General features: G+C 40.9%; 2 protein-coding genes across 7 annotated transcripts in view; one reads left to right on the forward strand and one right to left on the reverse strand.

Annotated features, from left to right (window-relative positions):
* LOC106576208 (F-box DNA helicase 1-like) overlaps positions 1-2,568 on the forward strand; it is a 21,817-nt gene extending 19,249 nt beyond the window's left edge. The window contains exon 10 of the mRNA XM_045698646.1: positions 2,560-2,568. Within this exon, the coding sequence (XP_045554602.1) occupies positions 2,560-2,568 (9 nt within the window). The remainder of the gene's footprint in view (positions 1-2,559) is intronic.
* On the reverse strand, positions 1,539-22,213 carry LOC106576191 (complement decay-accelerating factor). 6 transcript variants are annotated; one of them, XM_014153176.2, is made up of 8 exons: positions 21,774-22,213; positions 11,001-11,192; positions 10,806-10,871; positions 5,753-5,854; positions 5,451-5,627; positions 3,964-4,005; positions 3,769-3,841; positions 1,539-3,672 (listed from the first exon to the last, which is right to left on the reverse strand). In XM_014153176.2, exons 1-8 carry the CDS (start codon positions 22,012-22,014, stop codon positions 3,609-3,611), a joined length of 957 nt encoding a protein of 318 aa, XP_014008651.1. In that variant the 5' UTR covers positions 22,015-22,213; the 3' UTR covers positions 1,539-3,608. The 6 variants fall into 6 exon arrangements, with proteins under 6 accessions (XP_014008651.1, XP_014008652.1, XP_045555790.1 ...); XM_014153177.2 differs by having other exon boundaries at positions 10,806-10,835; positions 21,774-22,212; XM_014153179.2 differs by having other exon boundaries at positions 1,540-3,672; positions 21,764-21,985.
* Between the last annotated feature and the right edge of the window lie 334 nt (positions 22,214-22,547).

A 22,547-nucleotide genomic window follows, 5' to 3' on the forward strand; every position in this document is an offset into this window, starting at 1 on the left:
AAATAAAAATGTGGATTGGATTAATTACATCTATTATAATTAACAGAGATTCATGAAGTAAACCGGGGATGCAGTAAAGGGGTTCTCTGACCAATTATCCGCCACCTCCCTCATGACCTGGCAAAATAGGCTGGCTCTCGATATGTTATTGGCAGAAAAGGACGGGGTATGAAGAATGATAAGGGTTCATTGTTGTATGTTTATTCCTAATGACACAGCTCCAGATGGATCCGTGACCAAGGCCCTGGCTGGTTTAACCACATTAGCTCATGAGTTAGCAGAGAACTCTGGGGTGGATACCTCACTGACTGGGTGGTTCGACAGTATGTTTGGAAAATTGAAAAATGTCATAATTACCATGTTATGAGCTGCTTTCACCTGTATGAGTGTGTTGGTGTTGTGTGGATGCTGTTTGGTCCCATGTTGTGAGAGGTTTAATCACCAGAACTCTAGACAGATTGATGATGCAACAGATGGTGAAATATGGACCAATTCTGAACTCCGACCAGTGGGATGACGACAGCAGGCCTCCAGGCCTAGGAGATGGCTCCGTTTCTTTTAACCACGAGGAGCCAATGTTAGATGAGACTATCTTCTATGTTTAGACAGACTGTTCCTTTAACCTGTTTAGGATAGGGGGCAGTATTTTCACGGCCGGATTAAAAAACGTACCCGATTTAATCTGGTTATTCCTCCTGCCCAGAAACTAGAATATGCATATAATTGTTTGATTTGGATAGAAAACACCCTACAGTTTCTAAAACTGTTTGAATGGTGTCTGTGAGTATAACAGAACTCATATGGTAGGCCAAAACCTGAGAAGATTCCATACAGGAAGTGCCCTCTCTGACCATTTCTTGTCCTTCTATAGCCTCTTTATGGAAAATAGAGGATCTCTGCTGTAACGTGACATTTTCTAAGGCTCCCATAGGCTCTCAGAAGGCGCCAGAACGGGGAATGATGGCTCTGCAGTCCCTGGGCGAAAAACAGTAGGGGATTTGGATAGTGGTCGATCTGAGAACAATGACACGGGCGCGCGCGTGCATGTGAAGACACCATTTTCTTCTTTCAGTCATTGAACGAAAACAACGTCTCCCGGTCGGAATATTATCGCTATTTTACGAGAAAAATCGCATAAAAATTGATTTTAAACAGCGTTTGACATGCTTCGAAGTACGGTAATGGAATATTTTGAAATTTCTTGTCACGATACGCGCCGGCCAAAACCTGAGAAGATTCCATACAGGAAGTGCCCTGTCTGACAATTTGTTGTCCTTCTGTTGCATCTCTACCGAAAATACAGCATCTGTGCTGTAACGTGACATTTTCTAAGGCTTCCATTGGCTCTCAGAAGGCGCCAGAAAGTGGAATGAGGTGTCTGCTGTCTCTGGGCGAAGAACAGCAGGAGTATTTGTTAGTGGTCAGCTTGGGAACAGTGACACTGGAGATGCGCGTTCATGAGAATTCTACATTTTTTTCTTTCAGCCTTTGAATGAATACAACGTAGCCCGGTTGGAATATTATCGCTATTTTATGAGAAAAATAGCATAAAAATTGATTTTAAACAGCGTTTGACATGCTTCGAAGTACGGTAATGGAATATTTTGAAATTTTTTGTCACGAAATGCGCTCGCGCATCACCCTTCGGATAGTGACCTGAACGCACGAACAAAACGGAGCTATTTCAATATAACTATGGATTATTTGGAACTAAAACAGCATTTGTTGTTGAAGTAGAAGTCCTGGGAGTGCATTCTGACGAAGAACAGCAAAGGTAATCCAATTTATCTAATACTAATTATGAGGTATGGGTATGCTAGTTCTGAACATCACATGCTAATGTAAAAAGCTGTTTTTTTATATAAATATGAACTTGATTGAACAAAACATGCATGTATTGTATAACTTAATGTCCTAGGTGTGTCATCTGATGAAGATCATCAAAGGTTAGTGCTGCATTTAGCTGTGGTTTTGGTTTTTGTGACATATATCCTTGCTTAGAAAATGGCTGTGTGATTATTTTTGGCAGGGTACTCTCCTGACATAATCTAATGTTTTGCTTTCGCTGTAAAGCCTTTTTGAAATCGGACAATGTGGTTAGATTAACGAGAGTGTCACAGTATCCACAGAAGATGGCGCCCCTCCTCGGTCGGGCGGCGGTCATCGTCGCCGGTCTACTAGCTGACATCGATCTATGTTTCTGTGTTCTTTGGTTTTTGTCTGTCTAGGTCCGCACCTGTTTCTTGTCTGTCATTATTGGGGGGGGTATTTAGTTTGGTCCTTTGGGTTCGTTTTTTGTGCGGGATTAATTGTATGTCAGCGGGCAGTGTTTGTGTACGCTGTTGTTGTGTGTTCCCAGTAGCGGAACATGTTGAATTATTATTATTGCCGGGCTGCGCCCCGTGCGTATATTTCATTCGTGGATTACCTGTTTTCCCTTTTGGGTATTGTGCGCACCCTGTGCCTTTTTGACCACCGAGTGTTCGGTGTAAATAAACTTCGGCATTACTGGACATAAGTCTCCTGCGTTTGACTCTGCCCCTTCCTCCTGCCCTTAAGGATCCGTGACAAGAGTCTTGTCTTTAAAATCGTGTAAAATAGTCATATGTTTGAGAAATTGAAGTTATAGCATTTTTAAGGTATTTGTATTTCGCGCCACGCTCTACCATTGGATATTGGTGAGGCATTCCGCTAGCGGAACGTCTGTCCTTATGAAGTTAAAGGTAATGATTAAAATATTCCACCCTGAAACGTAATTATTAGTGATTATTAGTTTATGTGGCATGTATAATGAATGATTAAAGTACTAAACATAAGTCCAATAAGGTTTGGTAGAGACATGTGAGGGAGAGAAATGTGTGTGTGTGTGTCTAAGAAAATACCGAGAACAATTCAACTGTGGTTGACCCGACCTGGCTAGAACTCTGAGAAACTTATGATAGGACAGGGAGTCCTTTTCAAGGTTCCTCTAATCTCGGGGGAATGGAACTGCCGGCTTGGTAGTGATAAACAGTGGATACAACTCACCTACTGTTTGTGTGTATGTATGTGCGTAGGATATCTACTGTTCGTGAGTATGTATGTGCGTAAGTAGGGAGTGAACTATAAAATGGATGTCTTTGTATTATGGACTTCAGAACGTTCTCTGAATAAACTGTAGGGACCTTTTGCATAAGCTGAGTCTTTGTCTAATTATTATTAAACCCAGGGTCTTACAAACCTTGGGGATTGGTCAAAGCTTAAAATAATTGTTAGTTATCATCACTGGGATTGAAAATTCTCGTGACAGGTCTGCATACTTTCCGAATGCACTGTAGTTAATTGTTTTTAAAAATAATCAATATGCTTCCATATTAATTTAGAATCTATCCTCAAAGTTTATGGATATTAATGAATAAATGAAATAAATCAATATGTCTTAAATTAATCCATTTGGGTGGTGCTTTAGGTATTTTAATTTTCCACACAAGACACCAAGGTCTGGGCCACACATTTTTGGTTCACCTCTTGTCCAATCCAAAGTCATTGTTCCCCCACCATCAGACTGATGCACCTTTGACTTTTCTAAGTGGCTGCTGGTTGTCCGTCAGGGCACTAAGGAGTGTGGCTCATGTCACAATATTAATTTGCACTATTTCGTCTGGTGTTGGCGACAGATCAAGTCGCTGCATCCTGTCATAAGGGAGAAAAAGTGTTTGGAATTCAACAGAGATGTCATTAGACCCCCTTCCCCACAAGAAATAACACTGGTTGACCAGCCAATCTTACCATTTCCTTCTCCCAAATATTAGCACTCCAAATGCTGCAACCAGCAATACGGTTACTACCACCCCACCTACACCTAGGATTTCCATTCCATGGGAACAAGAGAGAAACAAAACCATCAGGAGAAAGGACTCAGACTTACTTTCTGTTATACTCCTTCTCTCCCTCCCTGTAATCTCTGTGTGGTAGCCTACTCACCCGCATATATGGCTGTAGCAGAACTCTTCTCAGTGCCTTCACCTAAGAGTGAGAGAGAAAGAGAGACTGCAAAGTAATTAAAAGTCTTGAGAGATTCATGAGTGTGGTAATAAGGGTCAAAGAATGATGCCAGAAAATGGTTGTAGTGAGTGTGTAGTTAGCATGCCCATGCCAGGGGAGATCAGTGGGAGTGAAGCCAGCTGGCAGAGGAACACAGGCAGTTTTCTCTAAAGACTAGCATCGTCTAGCACAGCGGTTCCAAAATGAGGGGTCGCGACCCTAAGTGTGGTCACGGGATATAAAAATGGGGTCACAGGAAAATGTTCAATGTGTGGGGAGGCACCAGCACAGAAGCTCACATCAATACCTTTGTCAGATAACACTGTTAAACAAATAATGTATATGATTATTAGCAATCAAGAGGAAACTAACTGAACGACTCAAAAACTCCCCAGCTTATGCTCTCCAAATGAACGTTAGCTGTGAGGGCGGAGATGCCCATGCATTGACTTTTGTTCGCTATACATGTCGGACATAACGTTCTGTCTCACGATTCCTGAGCACGAAACGGCACAGGGGATGTTCAGTGTGCTGCGTGGCTATATTGACGAAAAACAGATTCCATGTGATCGAATGGTGGGCTTTGCACAGATGGGGCTCCATCTATGGTGGGAAGGTGGGAAGGCCTCTGCACTCTAGTTATGAATGTCTCCCTCTGCCATATTGACGCATTGTATGATACACCGAGAGCAACTGGCGGCAAAAGACCTGAGCACAGAACTTGGGAGATATACTGCAGCAGGTAACTTTGATTGTAAACTACATCAAACCACATCCACTGCGCGCATGCCTGTTCGCAAAACTATGTGGAGATATGGGATCAGAGCATGACAATGTTCTATTTCACACCGAGGCTTGGTGGTTATGGAGGAGAGTATTGGAAAGATTTTTCACATTGATGGAGTAACTGTTGTCATTCATAATGGATGTAAAAAAAACTGACTTGGTTGAATTTCTGTGTAATGAAAAGAAGATGTGTCTCCTTGCCTATGCAATAGACACATTTGGGAAACTGAACAAACTGAACACAAGCATGATGGGTGGGGAAATAAAAAAACATTCTACAGATGACTGACCAAATCAGTGAATTCAGAGGAAAGACTTGTTATTGTAGAGTCTTTCAAAAGCCAACCATGTTTCTAACAGAAAACAGCTTCAGTAAGGCAAAGGCCTCAAATAAAAAAGTAACATTGGCTGTTAATAACATTTTAATTAAAATATTTTCACATGGTTGGAGCCATGAGAATTTTCAGATATCAAAATGGGGTCGTGGGCCAAAAAAGTTTGGGAACCCCTGGTCTAGCATGAACAACAAAGAACAGTACACCAGAATGGACCATTACCAAACATAGATCTTTAAATAAATGCAACAAAAACATATCTGTACTATTCAGTAGAGTGATACACTATGGAACAAGTCTCCTCACCGCCAACTGGATCCTCACTGGAGGTTGGGGCTCTGTTGGAGACACAGTAACTCTCTGATGGAGAAACAGTCTTCGTGAAGACAGAGGTCACCGCACTGGACTTATCCACTGGCACTGATGTAAGGTCATCGATGATGGTGGTTGTCACTGTAACAGTAGTAATGACCTCTGGGTTCTCTGTGACAGGATCCAGGGTTAGGGGGCAAAGGTCAGATCAACAGTTTTAACTGACCTGTCCAACCATACCTCTCATAGAAGCACATTGATCAGGCAGCAATTGATGAAAATTGGGAGGGACATACGCAGTATTGGAGAACTGGGAGTGATTGGTCTTGGGCTAATTCTCTCTGTGGGCACTGAGGGGTACACTATGGGAGATGGAGTTCTCTTGTGGGTTGTTGAAGCTGTTGGGGGAGAGAGGATAAAAGAGGTCAGTCATTGGAAATCAATACAGCCGGGGCAAGGACATACAGTGCCTTCAGAGAGTATTCACACCCCTTGAATTTTTCCACATTTTGTTGTGTTACAGCCTGAATTTAAAATTGATTGAATTTAGATTTTGTGTCACTGATCTACACACAACACCCCATAATATCAAAGTGGAATTATGTTTTAAGAAATGTTTACAAGTGAATTTAAAATGAAAAGCTGAAATGTCTTGAATGTTGCTTAGCCACATAAGTTGCATGGACTCACTCTGTGTGCAATAATAGCGTTTAAAAGGTCAAATGCAGCTGTTTTTAGCTTAATATAAAATAATTTCTGGGTAACAATTAAGTAACTTACTGTGAAATGGTTAAAAATAAACTAAAATAGCAACAATTTTGCTAGGACTGTCTGGGAGTGGTCTGAGTCGGAGGGGGAAACAGAAAATGTGCTGTTATTGGCCGAGTTTTGGAACTCTTTCTTATTGGTCTGTTAACTAATTTACTGTATGGTGATGTCACCATGTAGGCCAAAACGTCATCCCTCCAAAACTTGTTGAAATTTCAGACGGGCTTTTCAAACAGCTCCTACACTAAAAGGGTATTGTCATCATTTTTACAGTATTATTCCAACCTAGCATGGAAATACACAGTACCCGTCAAAGTTTGGACATACCTACTCATTCAAGGGTTTTTCTTTATTTTTTACATTGTAGAATAATAGTGAAGATATAAAAACGATGAAATAACACATATGGAATCATGTAGTAACCAAAAAAGTGTTAAACAAATCAAAATATATTTGAGATTCTTGATGACAGCTTTGCTTTGCACACTCTCAACCAGCATTATCTCAACCAGCTTCAGGAGGTAGTCACCTGGAACGCATTTCAATTAACAGGTGTGACTTGATAAAAGTTAATTTGTGGAATTTATTTCCTTCTTAATGTGTTTGAGCCAATCAGTTGTGTTATGACAAGGTAGGGTTGGTATACAGAAGATAGCCCTATTTGGTAAAAAAACAAATCCATATTATGGCAAGAACAGCTCAAATAAGCAAAGAGAAATGACAGTCCATCATTACTTTAAGACATGAAGGTCAGTCAAAGCAGAACATTTCAAGGACTTTTAAAGTTTATTCAAGTGCAGAGGCAAAAACCATCAAGCGCTATGATGAAACTGGCTCTCATGAGAACCACCACAGGAAAGGAAGACCCAGAGTTACCTCTGCTGCAGAGGATAAGTTCATTAGAGTTACCAGCCTCAGAAATTGCAGCCTAAATAAACGCTTCACAGAGTTCAAGTAACAGACACATCTCAACATCAATTTTTCAGAGGAGACAGTGAATTTTATTTATTTATTTCACCTTTATTTAACCAGGTAGGCAAGTTGAGAACAAGTTCTCATTTACAATTGTGACCTGGCCAAGATAAAGCAAAGCAGTTCGACACATACAACAACACGGAGTTCACATGGACTAAAACAAACATACAGTCAATAATACAGTAGAAAAATAAGTCTATATACAATGTGAGCAAATGAGGTGAGATAAGGGAGGTAAAGGCAAAAAAAAAAGGCCATGGTGGCGAAGTAAATAAAATATAGCAAGTAAAACACTGGAATGGTAGAGTTGTAGTGGAAGAAAGTGCAAAGTAGAAATAGAAATAATGGGGTGCAAAGGAGCAAAATAAATAAATCAATACAGTAGGGGAAGTGGTAGTTGTTTGGGCTAAATTATAGATGGGCTATGTACAGGTGCAGTGATCTGTGAGCTGCTCTGACAGCTGGTGCTTACAGCTAGTGAGGGAGATAAGTGTTTCCAGTTTCAGAGATTTTTGTAGTTTGTTCCAGTCATTGGCAGCAGAGAACTGGAAGGAGAGACGGCCAAAGGAGGAATAAGGACTTCATGGTCGAATTGCTGCAAATAAACCATTACTAAAGGACACCAATAAGAAGAAAAGACTTGCTTGGGCCAAGAAACACGAGCAATGGACATTAGACTGGTGGAAATCTGTCCTTTGGTCTGATAAGTCCAAATTTGAGATTTTTGGTTCCAACTGCCATGTCTTTGTGAGACGCAGAGTAGGTGAACGGATGATCTTCACATGTGTGGTTCCCACCGTGAAGCATGGAGGAGGATGTGTGATGGTGTGGGGGTGCTTTGCTGGTGACACTGTCAGTGATTTATTTAGAATTCAAGGCGCACTTAACCAGCATGGCTAACACAGCATTCTGCAGCAATACGCCATCCCATCCAGTTTGCGCTTAGTGGGACTATCATTTGTTTTTCAACAGGACAATGACACAAAACATACCTCCAGGCTGTGTAAGGGCTATTTGACCAAGAAGGAGAGTGAAGGAGTGCTGCATCAGATGACCTGGCCTCCACAATCACCCGACCGCAACCCAATTGTGATGGTTTGGGATGAGTTGGGCCACAGAGTGAAGGAAAAGCAGCCAACAAGTGCTCAGCATATGTGGGAACTCCTTCAAGACTTTTGCAAAAGCATTCCAGGTGAAGCTCGTTGAGAGAATGCCAAGAGTGTGCAAAGCTGTCATCAAGGCAAACAGTGGCTACTTTGCAGAATCTCAAATATAAAATATATTTAGATTTGATTAACACTATTTTGGTTACTACATGAATCCATATGATTTTGGTTACTACATGATTCCATGTTATTTCATAGTTCTGTTGTCTTCACTATTATTATACAATGTAGAAAATAGTTTTAAAAAATTTGAAAAACCCTTGAATGAGTATGGGTGTCCATACCCTTGACTGGTACTGTTTATATATTATAATTTTTTCCACTTAGACATTACGGAGTATGTTGTGTAGATTGTTGACAAAAAATGACAATTAAATATATTTTAATTCCACTTTGTAACACAACAAAATGTGAAAAAAGTAAAAGGGTGTGAATACTTTCTGATGGCACTGGAGGTCCCAGCCCAAGTAAAAAAAAAACACCTGCACACAGTGTGGGGTTGGACACAGAAACAGCTCAAATCACAGAGAGAATCACATCGTGTACTCAGACGGTTGATAACCACAGTCTGATCAATGTCAGTGGACCCTTTCCCTTAGGTCAGCGTTTCCCTAACCAAGGGGTGCACATTATGTTTTTTCCCTAGCACTACACAGCTGATTCAAATAATCAACTAATCCTCAAGTGTTAAATCAGCTGTGTAGTGTTAGGGCAAAAAACCAAATGTGTAACCCTTGGTCTCCCGAGGACCGAGTTTGGGAAACGCTGCCTTAGATCCATTGGCAATGTACAGAATGTTCCATACAATGTATCTTTCCATAAACTGTCATACAGATCACATACCCAAAAGGATAGGAGAGAAAGTGAAAGTAGTGGTGATGGATGACAAGAAGAGGAAAGGAGAGAGGATATTACTAATGTAGACTCAAGGGGCGTTCATCATGGCGGTCAGTTATTTTTAAAATAAATCTGCACCCTCTCCCCTATGGTACTTTCCATTTTACTTTCAAACTTGTACTTATTTCTTTTTTTAACTGCCTTATGTTCAAACCATACAGTAACATTATGGAAACATTGTACAGCGACTGAAGTGCTTTTAGACGGTTTCATCCTACGTCTATGAGGTTAACAGAACACAAGTCCCATGCTAACCAATTGGCTCATTTCCCAGAGATAATCTCTCTCGCTCTCTCTCTCTCATTGGTACTTACAGTCCTGTCCCATCGCTGAAACTCCGTGCGGACTCGGGAGAGGCGAAGGTTGAGAGCCGTGCGTCGTCTGAAACACAACCCAGCCAATCCGCACTGCTTCTTGACACAATGCCCGCTTAACCCGGAAGCCAGCTGCACCAATGTGTTGGAGGAAACACCGTACACCTGGTGACCGTGCCAGCGTGCACTGTGCCCGCCCCGCCACAGGAGTCGCTAGTGCGCGAAGGTACAGGAACATCCCTGCCGGCCAAACCCTCCCCTAACCCGGACGACGTTGGGCCAATTGTGTGCCGACCCATGGGTCTCCTGTTCAGCTGTGACAGAGCCTGGACTCGAACCAGGATCTCTAGTGGCACAGCTACGCCTTAGACAACTTCGCCACTCTGGAGGCTCTCTACTGACAATTTAACCCAGTGTTTTATCCAAAAGGCTCAGACTTTTTTGTTTCCCTCTATGCAGGCTGGCACCCATGTCTCACTGGGCCATGGCTCCGGTGGACCTGCTCTGACTTGGAGCCAAGGCAAGGGCCTGGGTACTTTTCAGCTGTCATTTTATTTTTACATTTAACCTTTATTTAACTAGGCAAGTCAGTTAAGAACAAATTCTTATTTACAATGACGGCCTACTCCGGCCAATGCTGGTCCAATTGTGCGCCGCCCTATGGGACTCCCAATCACGGCCCGGATGTGATACAGCCTGGATTCAAACCAGGGACTGTAGTGACACCTCTTGCACTGAGATGCAGTGCCTTAGACTGCTGCCCCACTTGGGTGCATTTACATAACAATGGCTAACCGTGAACTTTAACACCTTCTCACAAATGCAACAGTCTTAAACGATGCCGAGGTTGTTGATTCTGCTCGCCACAAGTCTTTAGTGTCGAACTCCTGATGGAAACACTAAAGCTGACATTAACATAAAACACTGGTGACAGCCTGGTGTGGGAGTAAGTCTAGATGGAAAAGTACCAATAAGGAACTGAGAACAACTCTATAGAGTTTTTATCTGCACTGCTTCTCTTTCACAGCCTGAAAACTAAACTAAAACTAGAGCGATGCTGGCTTTAATCTCACTGATCTACCCTGACATGAAACTCACTACAACCATTTCCTGCCACCCCGCTTTGGCAATTATTAACAACATTCATGAATGTCTCTTTTTCTCTCTCTGGGAGAGAGGCAGGCAGGCAGGCAGGCAGGCAGGCAGGCATGCAGACAGGCAATACTCACGTTCTATCGTAGTTGGAATAGATGGGTAGGCTGGGATAAGCATGCGAGAATCAGCCAGTCTCATACCTGCTCTTTATATGTAAATTATATGCATTACAGATATAGTCTATAGTTATTGCATAATTGGAATACCTGATCTTAAAGGTGTGGCTTGTCTGTCTTAATGTGTCATAGGTGGGTAGTACATCTACTTACGTATGCATATCAGCGTTGGGCCTTCCCACTGAAGAACCTGATCAATTCGTTTGCACCTGATGCGACTGGAGGTCCCCGCCATTCTCACATAGCCATCCACACACTGGTAGCGTACAAAGTAGTTTTCTTGATAACTATCCGTCGGGTTCAGGGGCTTGGTGAGCTCCCACTGAGGCAGGGGTGGGCACACATCTGAGGGGTGATGAGAAGGTGACTAAGTAAATAAGGTGTGTTCCCATAATACTGGGGTGGAACCAAAGCCCCCCCAAAAAGAATTGGGCTAGGACTGTCTGGGAGTGGTCTGAGCGGGGAGGAAAGGGCACCTAAGCAGTGCATAAACCACAATGTGGCTCAATCCACCAGAGTGGAGTGACCTAATGGGAGGGATATGTAATCTGAAAATTAGCTGTTATTGGCAGAGAGGTTTCAAACTCTCTTTGTAATTGGTCAACTAATTTATACCATCTGGTGATGTCACCAGGCAAGCCAAAACTGCTAATCAGCACATTTTGCATGGATGAAGGCCCTGTTTAGATTGTATTTTCAACCAACAACTATTACATCACACATGATCACAAAAAAAATCACCCTTTTACAGTGTTAGTTTCTTCAGTTGTTGCATAATATAATAAATAATACAGAAAGAAAATGCATTTTGACTGCACTGGGCCTTTAACAATGTTTGCCATTCCTCATGATCTCTCTGGAAGGTTAGTAGAAAACATAGCATAAGAGGAAAGATATGTTTGAGTAGTGTTTTAAGGACAATATAAGCAAGGCAATGGGTGTGAATAGGGTTGCAAAGGGTCGGAAACTTTCCGGGAAATTTCCGGAAATTTTCCGCATATTTTCCATGGGAAGTTAAGCCCGGGAATTTGGGGAATTTTGCTTAAATTCATCAAAAAAAGTTAGCTTATAACAGTGAACCTTTTTTGTGGGATACACATAAGGCAATTCTAGGTCTTGTGGCATATTTTGGTTAAACTATCCCCTATTCAATGGAATTGCAACCCTCAACATGCACAGTGCATTCTTCCATCACATGTACAAGATCTTGCACACTAATGAGATGCTATTGAGCCCACACTACTATACTATCTGAGCCAAGGACTACATACTTTCAGGTAAGTTTTGATTACAATACTGGGTGGGGTGAATATATTTTATATGACATACATGATTTTTTGTTAACTAGTAAATAGTAGCCTACAGGTAAGTGTGTTTAAATAATTTCTAACTTGTTAACAATTTCTGCTAGTTAGTTTTTGCTACCATGTGGGTTTTAGCTTGCTATCTGGAGTGTTAATTCACCTGTTTCCATACATGTTTCATTTTAAAACATGTATCTTACAAAGGAGTTGTTTAATCTGCTTAACTATTTATCTGTACATTGAATTGTATTATATATATCTTTTTTTACTCATTTCTTCCTAATCTTTACAGGAAAAAGCCACGGGCATTATCTGATATGTGGAGACATTTCACTGCAGCTAATGTAGAAGGAAACGCTGTGTACATTTGCAAATACTGTGCCAAATCATATGTGAAGAATGCAACAAAGATGCAGAATCATCTGGCCAAGTGCATAAAGTTCCCTCAGCGCTCACAACAAGCAACCTCTGACAAAAGTCCCTCTACTTCTATTCGAGGTGAAAATGATGAATCAGACACCTTATTCGATAGCAACAGCTCATGGTCCTCCTGGAATCAGAAGTTTTTTTGACTTAATGTTGGAGCGTAGTCAGATAAATGCTGATGAATATCTTGCTCGAGCTGTGTACGCAACTGGTTCACCTCTGATGCTCACAGGCAGGGTAGCCTAGTGGTTAGAGTGTTGGGCTAGTAACTGAAAGGTTGCAAGTTCAAATCCTTGAGCTGACAAGGTACAAATCTGTTGTTCTCAAACATATTACTATTTTACACCATTTTAACCTGTCTGGGAACTAGTCAACAGCCAGTGGAATCGCGTCGCGTGAAATACAAATACCTCTATATGCTATAACTTCAATTTCTGAAACATATGACTATTTTACACCATTTTATAGATACACCTCTCCTTGTCCGATTTCAAAAAGGCTTTACAGCAAAAGAAAAACATTAGATTATGTTAGGAGAGTACCCTGCCAAAAAAAATCACACTGCCATTTTCAAAGCAACTAGCATGCATCATTAATACCCAAAACACAGCTAAATGCAGCACTAACCTTTGACAATCTTCATCAGATGACACTCCTAGGACATCATGTTACACAATACATGCATTTTTTGTTCGATAAAGTTCATATTTATATATAAAAACAGCATTTTACATCGGCGCGTGACGTTCAGAAAATATTTTCTCTCAAATGCTTCCGGTTAATCAGCGCTACAATTTACAAAATTACTATTCGAAAACATTGTTAAAATGTAATATTGTCATTCAAAGAATTATAGATTAACATCTCGTGAATGCAACCGCATTGCCAGATTTAATAAGAACTTTACTGGGAAATCACACTTTGCAATAAACGACGTGGTATGCTCAGAAAAATAGGCTAGGCGATACATGTTAGTGTAACAGTGTAGGTTCCGTCCCTCTCTTCGCCCCAACCTGGGCTCGAACCAGGGACCCTTGCACACATCAACAACTGACACCCACCGAAGCATCGTTACCCATCGCTCCACAAAAGCCGCGGCCCTTGCAACGCAAGGGGAAACCCTACTTCAAGTCTCAGAGCGAGTGACGTCACTGATTGAAACGCTATTAGCGCGCACCACCGCTAACTAACTAGCCATTTCACATCGGTTACATTAGCGCCATCTTGGAACCATCTAAAATCAAATATACTATTGTAAATATTCCCTTACCTTTGATTATCTTCATCAGAAGGCACTTCCAGGATTCCAGGTCCACAACAAATGTAGTTTTGTTCGAAAAAGTTAATAATTTATGTCCCAATAGTTCCTTCTTGTTAGCACGTTCCAAAGGCTACTCATAATGTACTGAAGCGCGCGGGACTTGTCGTCACGAATGTGCAAAAAATATATATTTAAGTTCGTTCAAACATGTCAAACGTTGTATAACATAAATCTTTAGGGCGTTTTTCAACCAGAGCTTCAATAATATTCAATGCGGACGATTGTATTGTGTTACTAAACGTTTCGGAACAAAAGGGTTCCCATGGGCGCCCGCGTCATAGTAGTAATGGCCCTCCCCCTGTGACCAACTTCCCAAGCCTCTCTTTGGGTCAGTTTCTACCATAGAAGAATCAAACCACTTTGTAAAGACTGCTGACATCTAGTGGAAGCCTTAGGAAGTGCTAAATTATTAATAAGTCCCTGTGTGTTTCAATGGCAAAGCTTGAAAGTGATTCCACACATCAGATTTCGACTTCCTGTTAGGATTTGTCTCAGAGTTTTGACTGCCATATGAGTTCTGTTATACTCACAGACACCATTCAAACAGTTTTAGAAACTTTAGAGTGTTCTCTATCCAAATCTACTAATTATTTGCATATTCTAGTTACTGGGCAGGAGTAGTAACCAGATTAAATCGGGTACGTTTTTTATCCGGACGTGCAAATACTGCCCCCTATCCCCAACAGGTTAAAGATAAGACTCTCGTTAATCTAACCACGTTGTCCGATTTCAAAAAGGCTTTACAGCGAAAGCAAAAGATTAGATTATGTCAGGAGAGTACCCTACCAAAAATAATCACACAGTCATTTTCAAAGCAAGCATATATGTCACAAAAACCAAAACCACAGCTAAATGCAGCACTAACCTTTGATGATCTCCATCAGATGACACTCCTAGGACATTATGTTATACAATACATGCATGTTTTGTTCAATCAAGTTCATATTTATTCTGTTATACTCACAGACACCATTCAAACAGTTTTAGAAACGTTAGTGTTTTCTATCCAAATCTACTAATTATATGCATATTCTCATTTCTGGGCAAGAGTAGTAACCAGTTTAAATCGGGTATGTTTTTTATCCGGCTGTGAAAATACTGCCCCCTAGCCCCAACAGATAACCCACTGTTCCTAGGCCGTCATTGAAAATAAGAATTTGTTCTTAACTGACTTGCCTAGTTAAAAAAAGGTAAAATAAAAAATAAAATAAAAAATGTGTATTGGAAGAGATTTCTGAATGTTCTTCACCCAGCATACACCCCTCCAACCAGACATGCTTTATCTAGTAATTTGCTGGATACAGAGTTCAAGTGAAGGACAAGCAAATCATAGAGAAAGCAGACTGTATCGCAATCATCTCTGATGGGTGGCTGAATATTTGTGGGCAAGGAATAATTAACTACATCATCTCCACCCCTAAACCAGTATTCTTCAAAAGCACAGACACACCGGTCTCTACATTGCAGATGAGCTGAAGGCAGTCATCAATGACCTTGGACCACAGAAGGTATTTGCACTGGTGACAGACAATTCTGCGAACATGAAGGCTGCTTGGTCTAAAGTGGAGGAGTCCTACCCTCACATCACACCCATTGGCTCCATTGGCTGTGCTGCTCATGCATTGAATCTGCTCCTCAAGGACATCATGACACTGAAAACAATGTATACACTCTACAAGAGAGCCAAGGAAATGGTTAGGTATGTGAAGGGTCATCAAGCTATAGCAGTAATCTCCCTCACCAAGCAAAGTGAGAAGAATAAGAGCACCACATTGAAGCTGCCCAGCAACACCGTTGGGGTGGTGTTGTCATCATGTTTGACAGTCTCCTGGAGGTTAAGGAGTCTCTCCAAGAAATGGCCATATCACAGTCTGCCGATATGGACAGCCCCATCAAGAGGATCCTCCTGGATTATGTATTTTGGGCGAGAGTGATAAGCAGCCTGAAACTCTTGAAACCTATAGCAGTAGCCATTGCACGGATTGAGGGAGACAATGCCATCCTGCCTGATGTTCAGACTCTGCTTGCAGATGTAAGAGAAGAAATCCGTACTGCCCTGCCCACTTCACTGTTGCTCCAAGCAGAGGAAACTGCAGTTCTGAAATACATCAAAAAGCGTGAAGACTTCTGCCTGAAACCCATACAGGCCGCAGCGAATATGTTGGACCCCAAGTATGCTGGCAAGAGCATCCTGTCTGGTGCAGAGATCAACAAGGCCTATGGCGTCATCACTACCGTATCTCGCCACCTTGGCTTGGATGAGGGCAAGGTTCTTGGCAGTCTGGCGAAGTACACTTCCAAGCAAGGGCTTTGGGATGGAGATGCAATATGGCAGTCGTGCAAACATATCTCATCAGCCACCTGGTGGAAGGGAATTTGTGGATCTGAGGCTCTTTCCCCTGTTGCCTCCATCATCCTCCAAATCCCACCGACATCAGCCACCTCAGAGCGCAAATGGTCCTGGTTTAGGAACACACACACCAAAGCATGCAAAAGGTTGACCAATACAAGGGTTGAAAAATTGGTGGCCATCCGGGCAAATTTGAGGCCTTTTAAGCCTGACAACGAGTCATCCTCAACAAGGTTGGAAAGTGACAGTGAAGAAGAGGCCTCAGAGTCTGATGTTCAAGAGGTGGACATTGAGGTCATTGAGGAGGTCCAGGGAGAAGACATGGAAGCCTGAGTGGAAGACAACAAAAGCTTTAGTTTCTAGACTATCATTTTACAGATGTATGTTGAAAACGTTTTTGGGAGATGCGATGGATCTTTGGGGATCATTCAATATTCCCTTTCTTTTGTTGATCAGTGAAATCATCCCATGTGAAGAGTCAACTTATTTAATTAAAGTTTAATTCGTAACTAAATTGTTTAAAAAAAAATTATATTGGAAGGATTTAATAATTTGCAATTATGTCTACTTATGATAAGGTAAAAGGTTTATGTTTCTGTCTCCATATGATATGGTAAATATATCCAATGCAAAAAAAACATCTACATTTAAATGATATTAATATTAATTTGCATATATTTCCATTAATTCCCATATATTCCCGTTAATTCCCACGGAAAGTTTCCACCTCTGAATTAGGGCCAGGCGATATGGCAAAAATAGTATATCATCGTATTTCCCAAAAAAATTACGGTATGATGGTATTTTATGTTTTTTAATAATAAAAGTTCAAAATTTGCTTTATGAGTAGTGCGTGACCCTAGGGTGGCAACACACACATTCTAAGTGATTTCAATGGGTCTTTCTCCATTCTGATTGTTTTATACTGTTCAATTCAACTTCAACCCAAAAAAGTAATCATTTTCATCCATTTCTGCATTTGAGATCATTTCTACTCTGCCACGTAGGGCTACACAATATGGCCAAGCAATCTGGGCCTTATTTTTAACCAAATGTTGCAATTTAGAGCAAAACACTTGGGTTAACTGTTGGAATCATGGAAATAGAATGTCTATTCTAATTATTTAGTTAGAATATAATAGTGGGCACTTTTAATACCGTGTTGTTTGACATTACAACGAATGAAAATGCCAGGGAGGAGATATTGTGACAGGGTAGGATAAAAAGTGTTCATATACCTTTTCTAGGGGACCCTATAAACTTTGGCTACATTGAATGTTTTCTCTTAGCTACTTCATGTAGCTAACACATTCTTGCTTTGTGTTTACCTGTTTAATTTAGAAGACACTGTTGCACAAACAACATGCTGATTTAGGTCTACACCATCACTGGAATTATCAGGCTGTATAGCTAATTACGCTTGCTCTTACTCACTGCATTTATTAGCTAGCTAGCGATTAGCATTAGCGGCTAACAAGATTTAGGAACAACTAGATAAGAAAAGACAAACTAGCTGTTTGCAGATGTAAGAAACACAAGCTAATAGTGTAATTATAGAATGCTAGTAGATGTATATTAAGAAGCAAAGGGACAACTGCATCGTTGTCGTCAACATTGTTGCATGTGCTGCATAGACCATGCAGACTGAACGCAAGTGTCTCGTGGTCGAGGAAAAACAATTGCGCTCCTTGAGTGACACGAGCTGGAGCTGGGGCTAGGTCTGTGTGGAAAGCGGCATGGAGAGAGAGATGACTCAAGTAGCGAAGTAAACTATAAAAATGGGTGTTACACACTGCGTATTACATTTAACAAATCAAACATTCAAATGCAGTTATAGAAGATAAAGTAAAAACCCAAACCGGCCCGTGCATGAATATCGCAAAAAAACGGTATACCGCCTTGCCCTACTCTGAATATTCCCCAAAATGTGCAACCCTAGGTGAGAAAATGTTTAACTATTACATTTCAGAGAGCCTTTAAAAGAGCCTTCATTGGGTTGGCCCACAGATGTGGCAGGTTCCTGTTATGTCAAATAGTGTCCACTGCCAAATTGTGTTCAACCCCTGTTTCACAATGGGCTAAAACAGGGTCACACATGGTGTTTTTTGGCTATCATAAAAATCTTCATGGTATCAAAAGTATACACCTCACACACATATGGTTATTGGCGCAAATTGAAGAAGACACCTGTATCATGTCAGATATTGAGTTGAAATGCAGTCTGAGTTTACATCCCAATATTACACTCATATACAACACAAAATCTCAAAACATTAAAAATCCTAGAAGAGGGTGATGAAGAGTACTATTCAAATATGCTCTGTTGGTCAATATTTCCCTTTGGTGAATATCTATCATCTTGTCAACAAGCAGATATATTATACCAATCTGTCTGTATAGGCTTTTATTCATAACAAGTCCCAGCCATCAACTCTTCTGTTTCTGTAGCATGAAGCCTCTTAATGTACAAGTATACACCCTAATCTGTCACAGGGCCTTACCCCCAATCCACTCCTTAATGCTGTGTGCCAAGCAGAGAGGAATCAGGTCCCATTTATAGTCTTTGGTAGGACTCACCCGGGGATTGAACTCCCAACCTTCCAATCTCAGGTTGGGAGGCTGCTGAGGTGGTTTTACATTTCAGTAATCTCTCCAAAATGTATTTAAAAATATATATATTTCTATCAATTTCTATAACTTATATAAAATGATTTTTTATGGCCAAAATGACATTCTTTGATTATAGACAATAACTTTTTCATGTTTCTATGAGTGTTTGAGTTTAGGTCCATAACTGGCCTCTGTCGGCTTAGACTGCTTTCAAGGTAAGGTAACATGGTTTCTTTCAGCATTTCTCAAACAGGGCCTGGTGATTAGGCCCTCTTCCTCTGGGGACCATTTGGGTAAAGAATAATTGCCGATTGCTTTTAAAAAATTAAAAACACACCTTTTTCTTTACTAACACATAGGCTATGATTGATTTAAGATAGCTTGATTGTCCATGTTATTACTATTTCATTCTCTATTTTAGGACACCTGGTAGTATCTGAAACAAATGTGTAAAAATTGTTGTATGAAACTGCACTAAATAACATACAAACACACTGAGTGTACAAAACATTATTGAGTTGCACCCCCCTTTTGCCCTCAGAACAGCCTGAATTCGTTGGGGCATAAAATCTACAAGGTTTTGAAAGCGTTCCACAGGGAAGCTGGCCCATGTTGAATGCTTCCCACAGTTAAATGCTTCCCACAGGTCCTGTGTGGCTCAGTTGGTAGAGCGTGGTGTTTGCAATGCCAGGGTTGTGGGTTCGATTCCCATGGGAGACCAGTACGGAAAATTAAATAAAAATGTAAGAAATGTTTGCATTCACTACTGTAAGTCGCTGTGGATAAGTGTGTCTGCTAAATTACAGAAATGTAAATGTTGAGTCAAGTTGGCTGGATGCCCTTTGGGTGAAGGACTGTTTTTGATACACACGATAAACTGTTGAGTGTGAAAAACCCAGCAGCCTTGTAGTTATTGACACACTAAAACCGGTGCACCTACTACCATACCCTGTTCAAAGGCACTTAAAAATGTTGTCTTGCCCATTCATCCTCTGAATGGCACACATACACAATCCATGTCTCAATTGACTCAAGGCTTAAAAATCCTTATTTAACCCATCTCCTCCCCTTCATCTACACTGATGGAAGTGGATTTAACAAGTGACATCAATAAAGGATCATAGCTTTCACCTGGATTCACCTGGTCAGTCTATATCACGGTTCCACGTAGAACCCTTTCGTTAGAGGGTTCTACATGGAACCAAAAGGTGTTCTACCTGGAACCAAAAAGGGTTCTTCTATGGGGACAGCCGAATAACCCTTTTTTCAAAGAGTGTATGAGAAAATTATAGTTCTACCTGGAACCAAAAGGGTTCTACCTGGAAACAAAAAGGGTTATTTTAGGTTCTAGATAACACCTTTTAAGAGTGTTGTTCAATCTATGCGGATGGCAGCCCCCAACAGGTGAGTAGCATCCTCAACAACACACACAGACACACCAAATAACCATTCATGAATAAATAACTGAAAGAAAAAAACATATGCTTATTATTCTGTGTGAAATAAATGAATAAATAGTAAGTAAGGGATAAAACACCGATGTTCTGTACATTACCTTGGAATTATACAACGAGTGGGTCTAATCCTGTATGCCAATTGGTTAAAACATTCTAGCCGGTGTCTATTCCACAAGTTACCACCTACTAAATCTATGACATTGAAATGCGTATTTACTCTGTTCCATCTGACTGCGCAATCCACTGTCTCATCAGCTCAGCCAGGTAATGTATACTGAACAAAAATATAAACTCAACATGTAAAGTGTCCCATGTTTCATAAGCTGAAATAAAAGATCCCAGAAATATTTCATACGCACAAAAAGCTTATTTCTCTCAAATTTTGTGAAACAAATTTGTTTACATCCCTGTTAGTGATCATTTCTCCTTTGCCAAGATAATCCATCCACTTTACAGGTGTGGCATATCAAAAAGCTGATAATACAGCATGATCATTTCACAGGTGCACCTTGTGCTTGGGACAATAAAAGGCCACTCTAAAATGTGCAGTTTTGTCATACAACACAATGTCGACAATTTTTTGAGGGAGCGTGCAATTGGCATGCTGACTGCTGGAATGTCCACCAGAGCTGTTGCCAGATAATTGAATATTAGTTTCTCTACCATTAGCCACCTCCAACCTCGTTTTAGAGAATTTGGCAGTATGTCCAAACAGCCTCACAACTGCTGGACACGTGTAATCATGCTAGCCCTTCTACATCCAGCTTCTTCATCTGTGGGATGATATGAGGCCGCTATTTTTGTTCAGTATTTACACTAGATCTACACTGTAAAAAGCATCTAGACATTATCTCCCATTTCTTTTAGACTAGCATTTGGTTAAATGTTATTTCTAACGGTAAATGTGTGCTTATAGTATTGTTTTATTTGGTAACTGTGGTATAAGTGGGATAAACAGCGTAAACACAAAATACTACAAGTTGCTGTGATTTTGACTGCAGAGCCGGGGCGTGACTTTGTAGCCGTAGCTAGTTGGCTAGCTAGCAGTAAGCAAGGGATACGAACGTTGCCACTGGGCATGGCAACCGAACATAAAGAATGAACGACTGGGTCGCTGATTTAGCTAGATAAATAGTTTGCTGCTAGCAAACTTGCTTATATTACAACCGAATTAAAAAATATCAGTTTCTGAAAACAGCTGGTCAAACTACAAACATGGGAGGATAAATATCGAACTAGCAACCAAAATATAAGAAAGTATGAATTCGCTTATATTAAAAAAAAATCAACGGAAGAAAATATTCCACAGGTAAATGTTTTATTTGGCAACTGTGCTATAAGCGGGATAAACAACGCCGTTCTGTAAAATACCTTGGAAAAATGAGCTATGCAAAGGGACGACGTTTATCCCTTACTATACATGATTGTGACAGACAAAATGTACTGACCTCGCCTTACAATATTGAGTCGACACACTTTGATGATAAAAAGGAGGGAAAGGAGACGCAGCCGCATGACACTGGAGCCTGCTATTCCAATGTTTAAATAAAGGAGTCTCTGTAAAGTCTCTTTGAGGAACTGAGCCACAGGAAAATAATATGCATCTCCTAACTTTTGAAGTGGTATGTGATAACGTCGCAAACCTTTCATCCAAATGTGTAGCTGCCACTTTGGCACTTTCACTTTCATTCTCAATCATTCAGGTCTACTGCTGCAACCTGGACTCAGGGGTAGAAGTAACATAGTAAATGTACATCTTCATTATTAAAAGCAGTATGATAGTTGTGCATGATGGGATTTGAACACACAACCTTTGGATTGCTAGACGTGTTGGTTGGATTCCAATTGTAAGACTGTCATAGATTTTTATAACTAACCAACGATAGACCACAGCCTGCCGTTTCCGATGTGAACAAATTAATCATAGTGGGCAGAGCCAAGCACGAGCTAGCGAGGTCCTATTTGCGTATATCCGTTAGGGAACGCCTACTCTGTGAAGTGCGCCTGTGCAATAACTCAAATTCGCCCTTGTGTAACAGTGTAAGTTCCGTCCCTCTCTTCGCCCCAACCCGGGCTCGAACCAGGTATAATTTGTGGAACGTTCCAAAAGGAATCTGTCCCAAAAACTTCGTAAAATACAAGGTTGCCAACAAACAACGCATACAAAGTAGCATGATCAATTCACCTAGCTAACTAGCTGCCGAATAGGCATCAACTCACCACGCAGCTTAT

The sequence above is a fragment of the Salmo salar genome, chromosome ssa17 (assembly GCF_905237065.1).
Source record: "Salmo salar chromosome ssa17, Ssal_v3.1, whole genome shotgun sequence".
In the NCBI taxonomy this organism is placed as follows: Eukaryota; Metazoa; Chordata; class Actinopteri; order Salmoniformes; family Salmonidae; genus Salmo; species Salmo salar.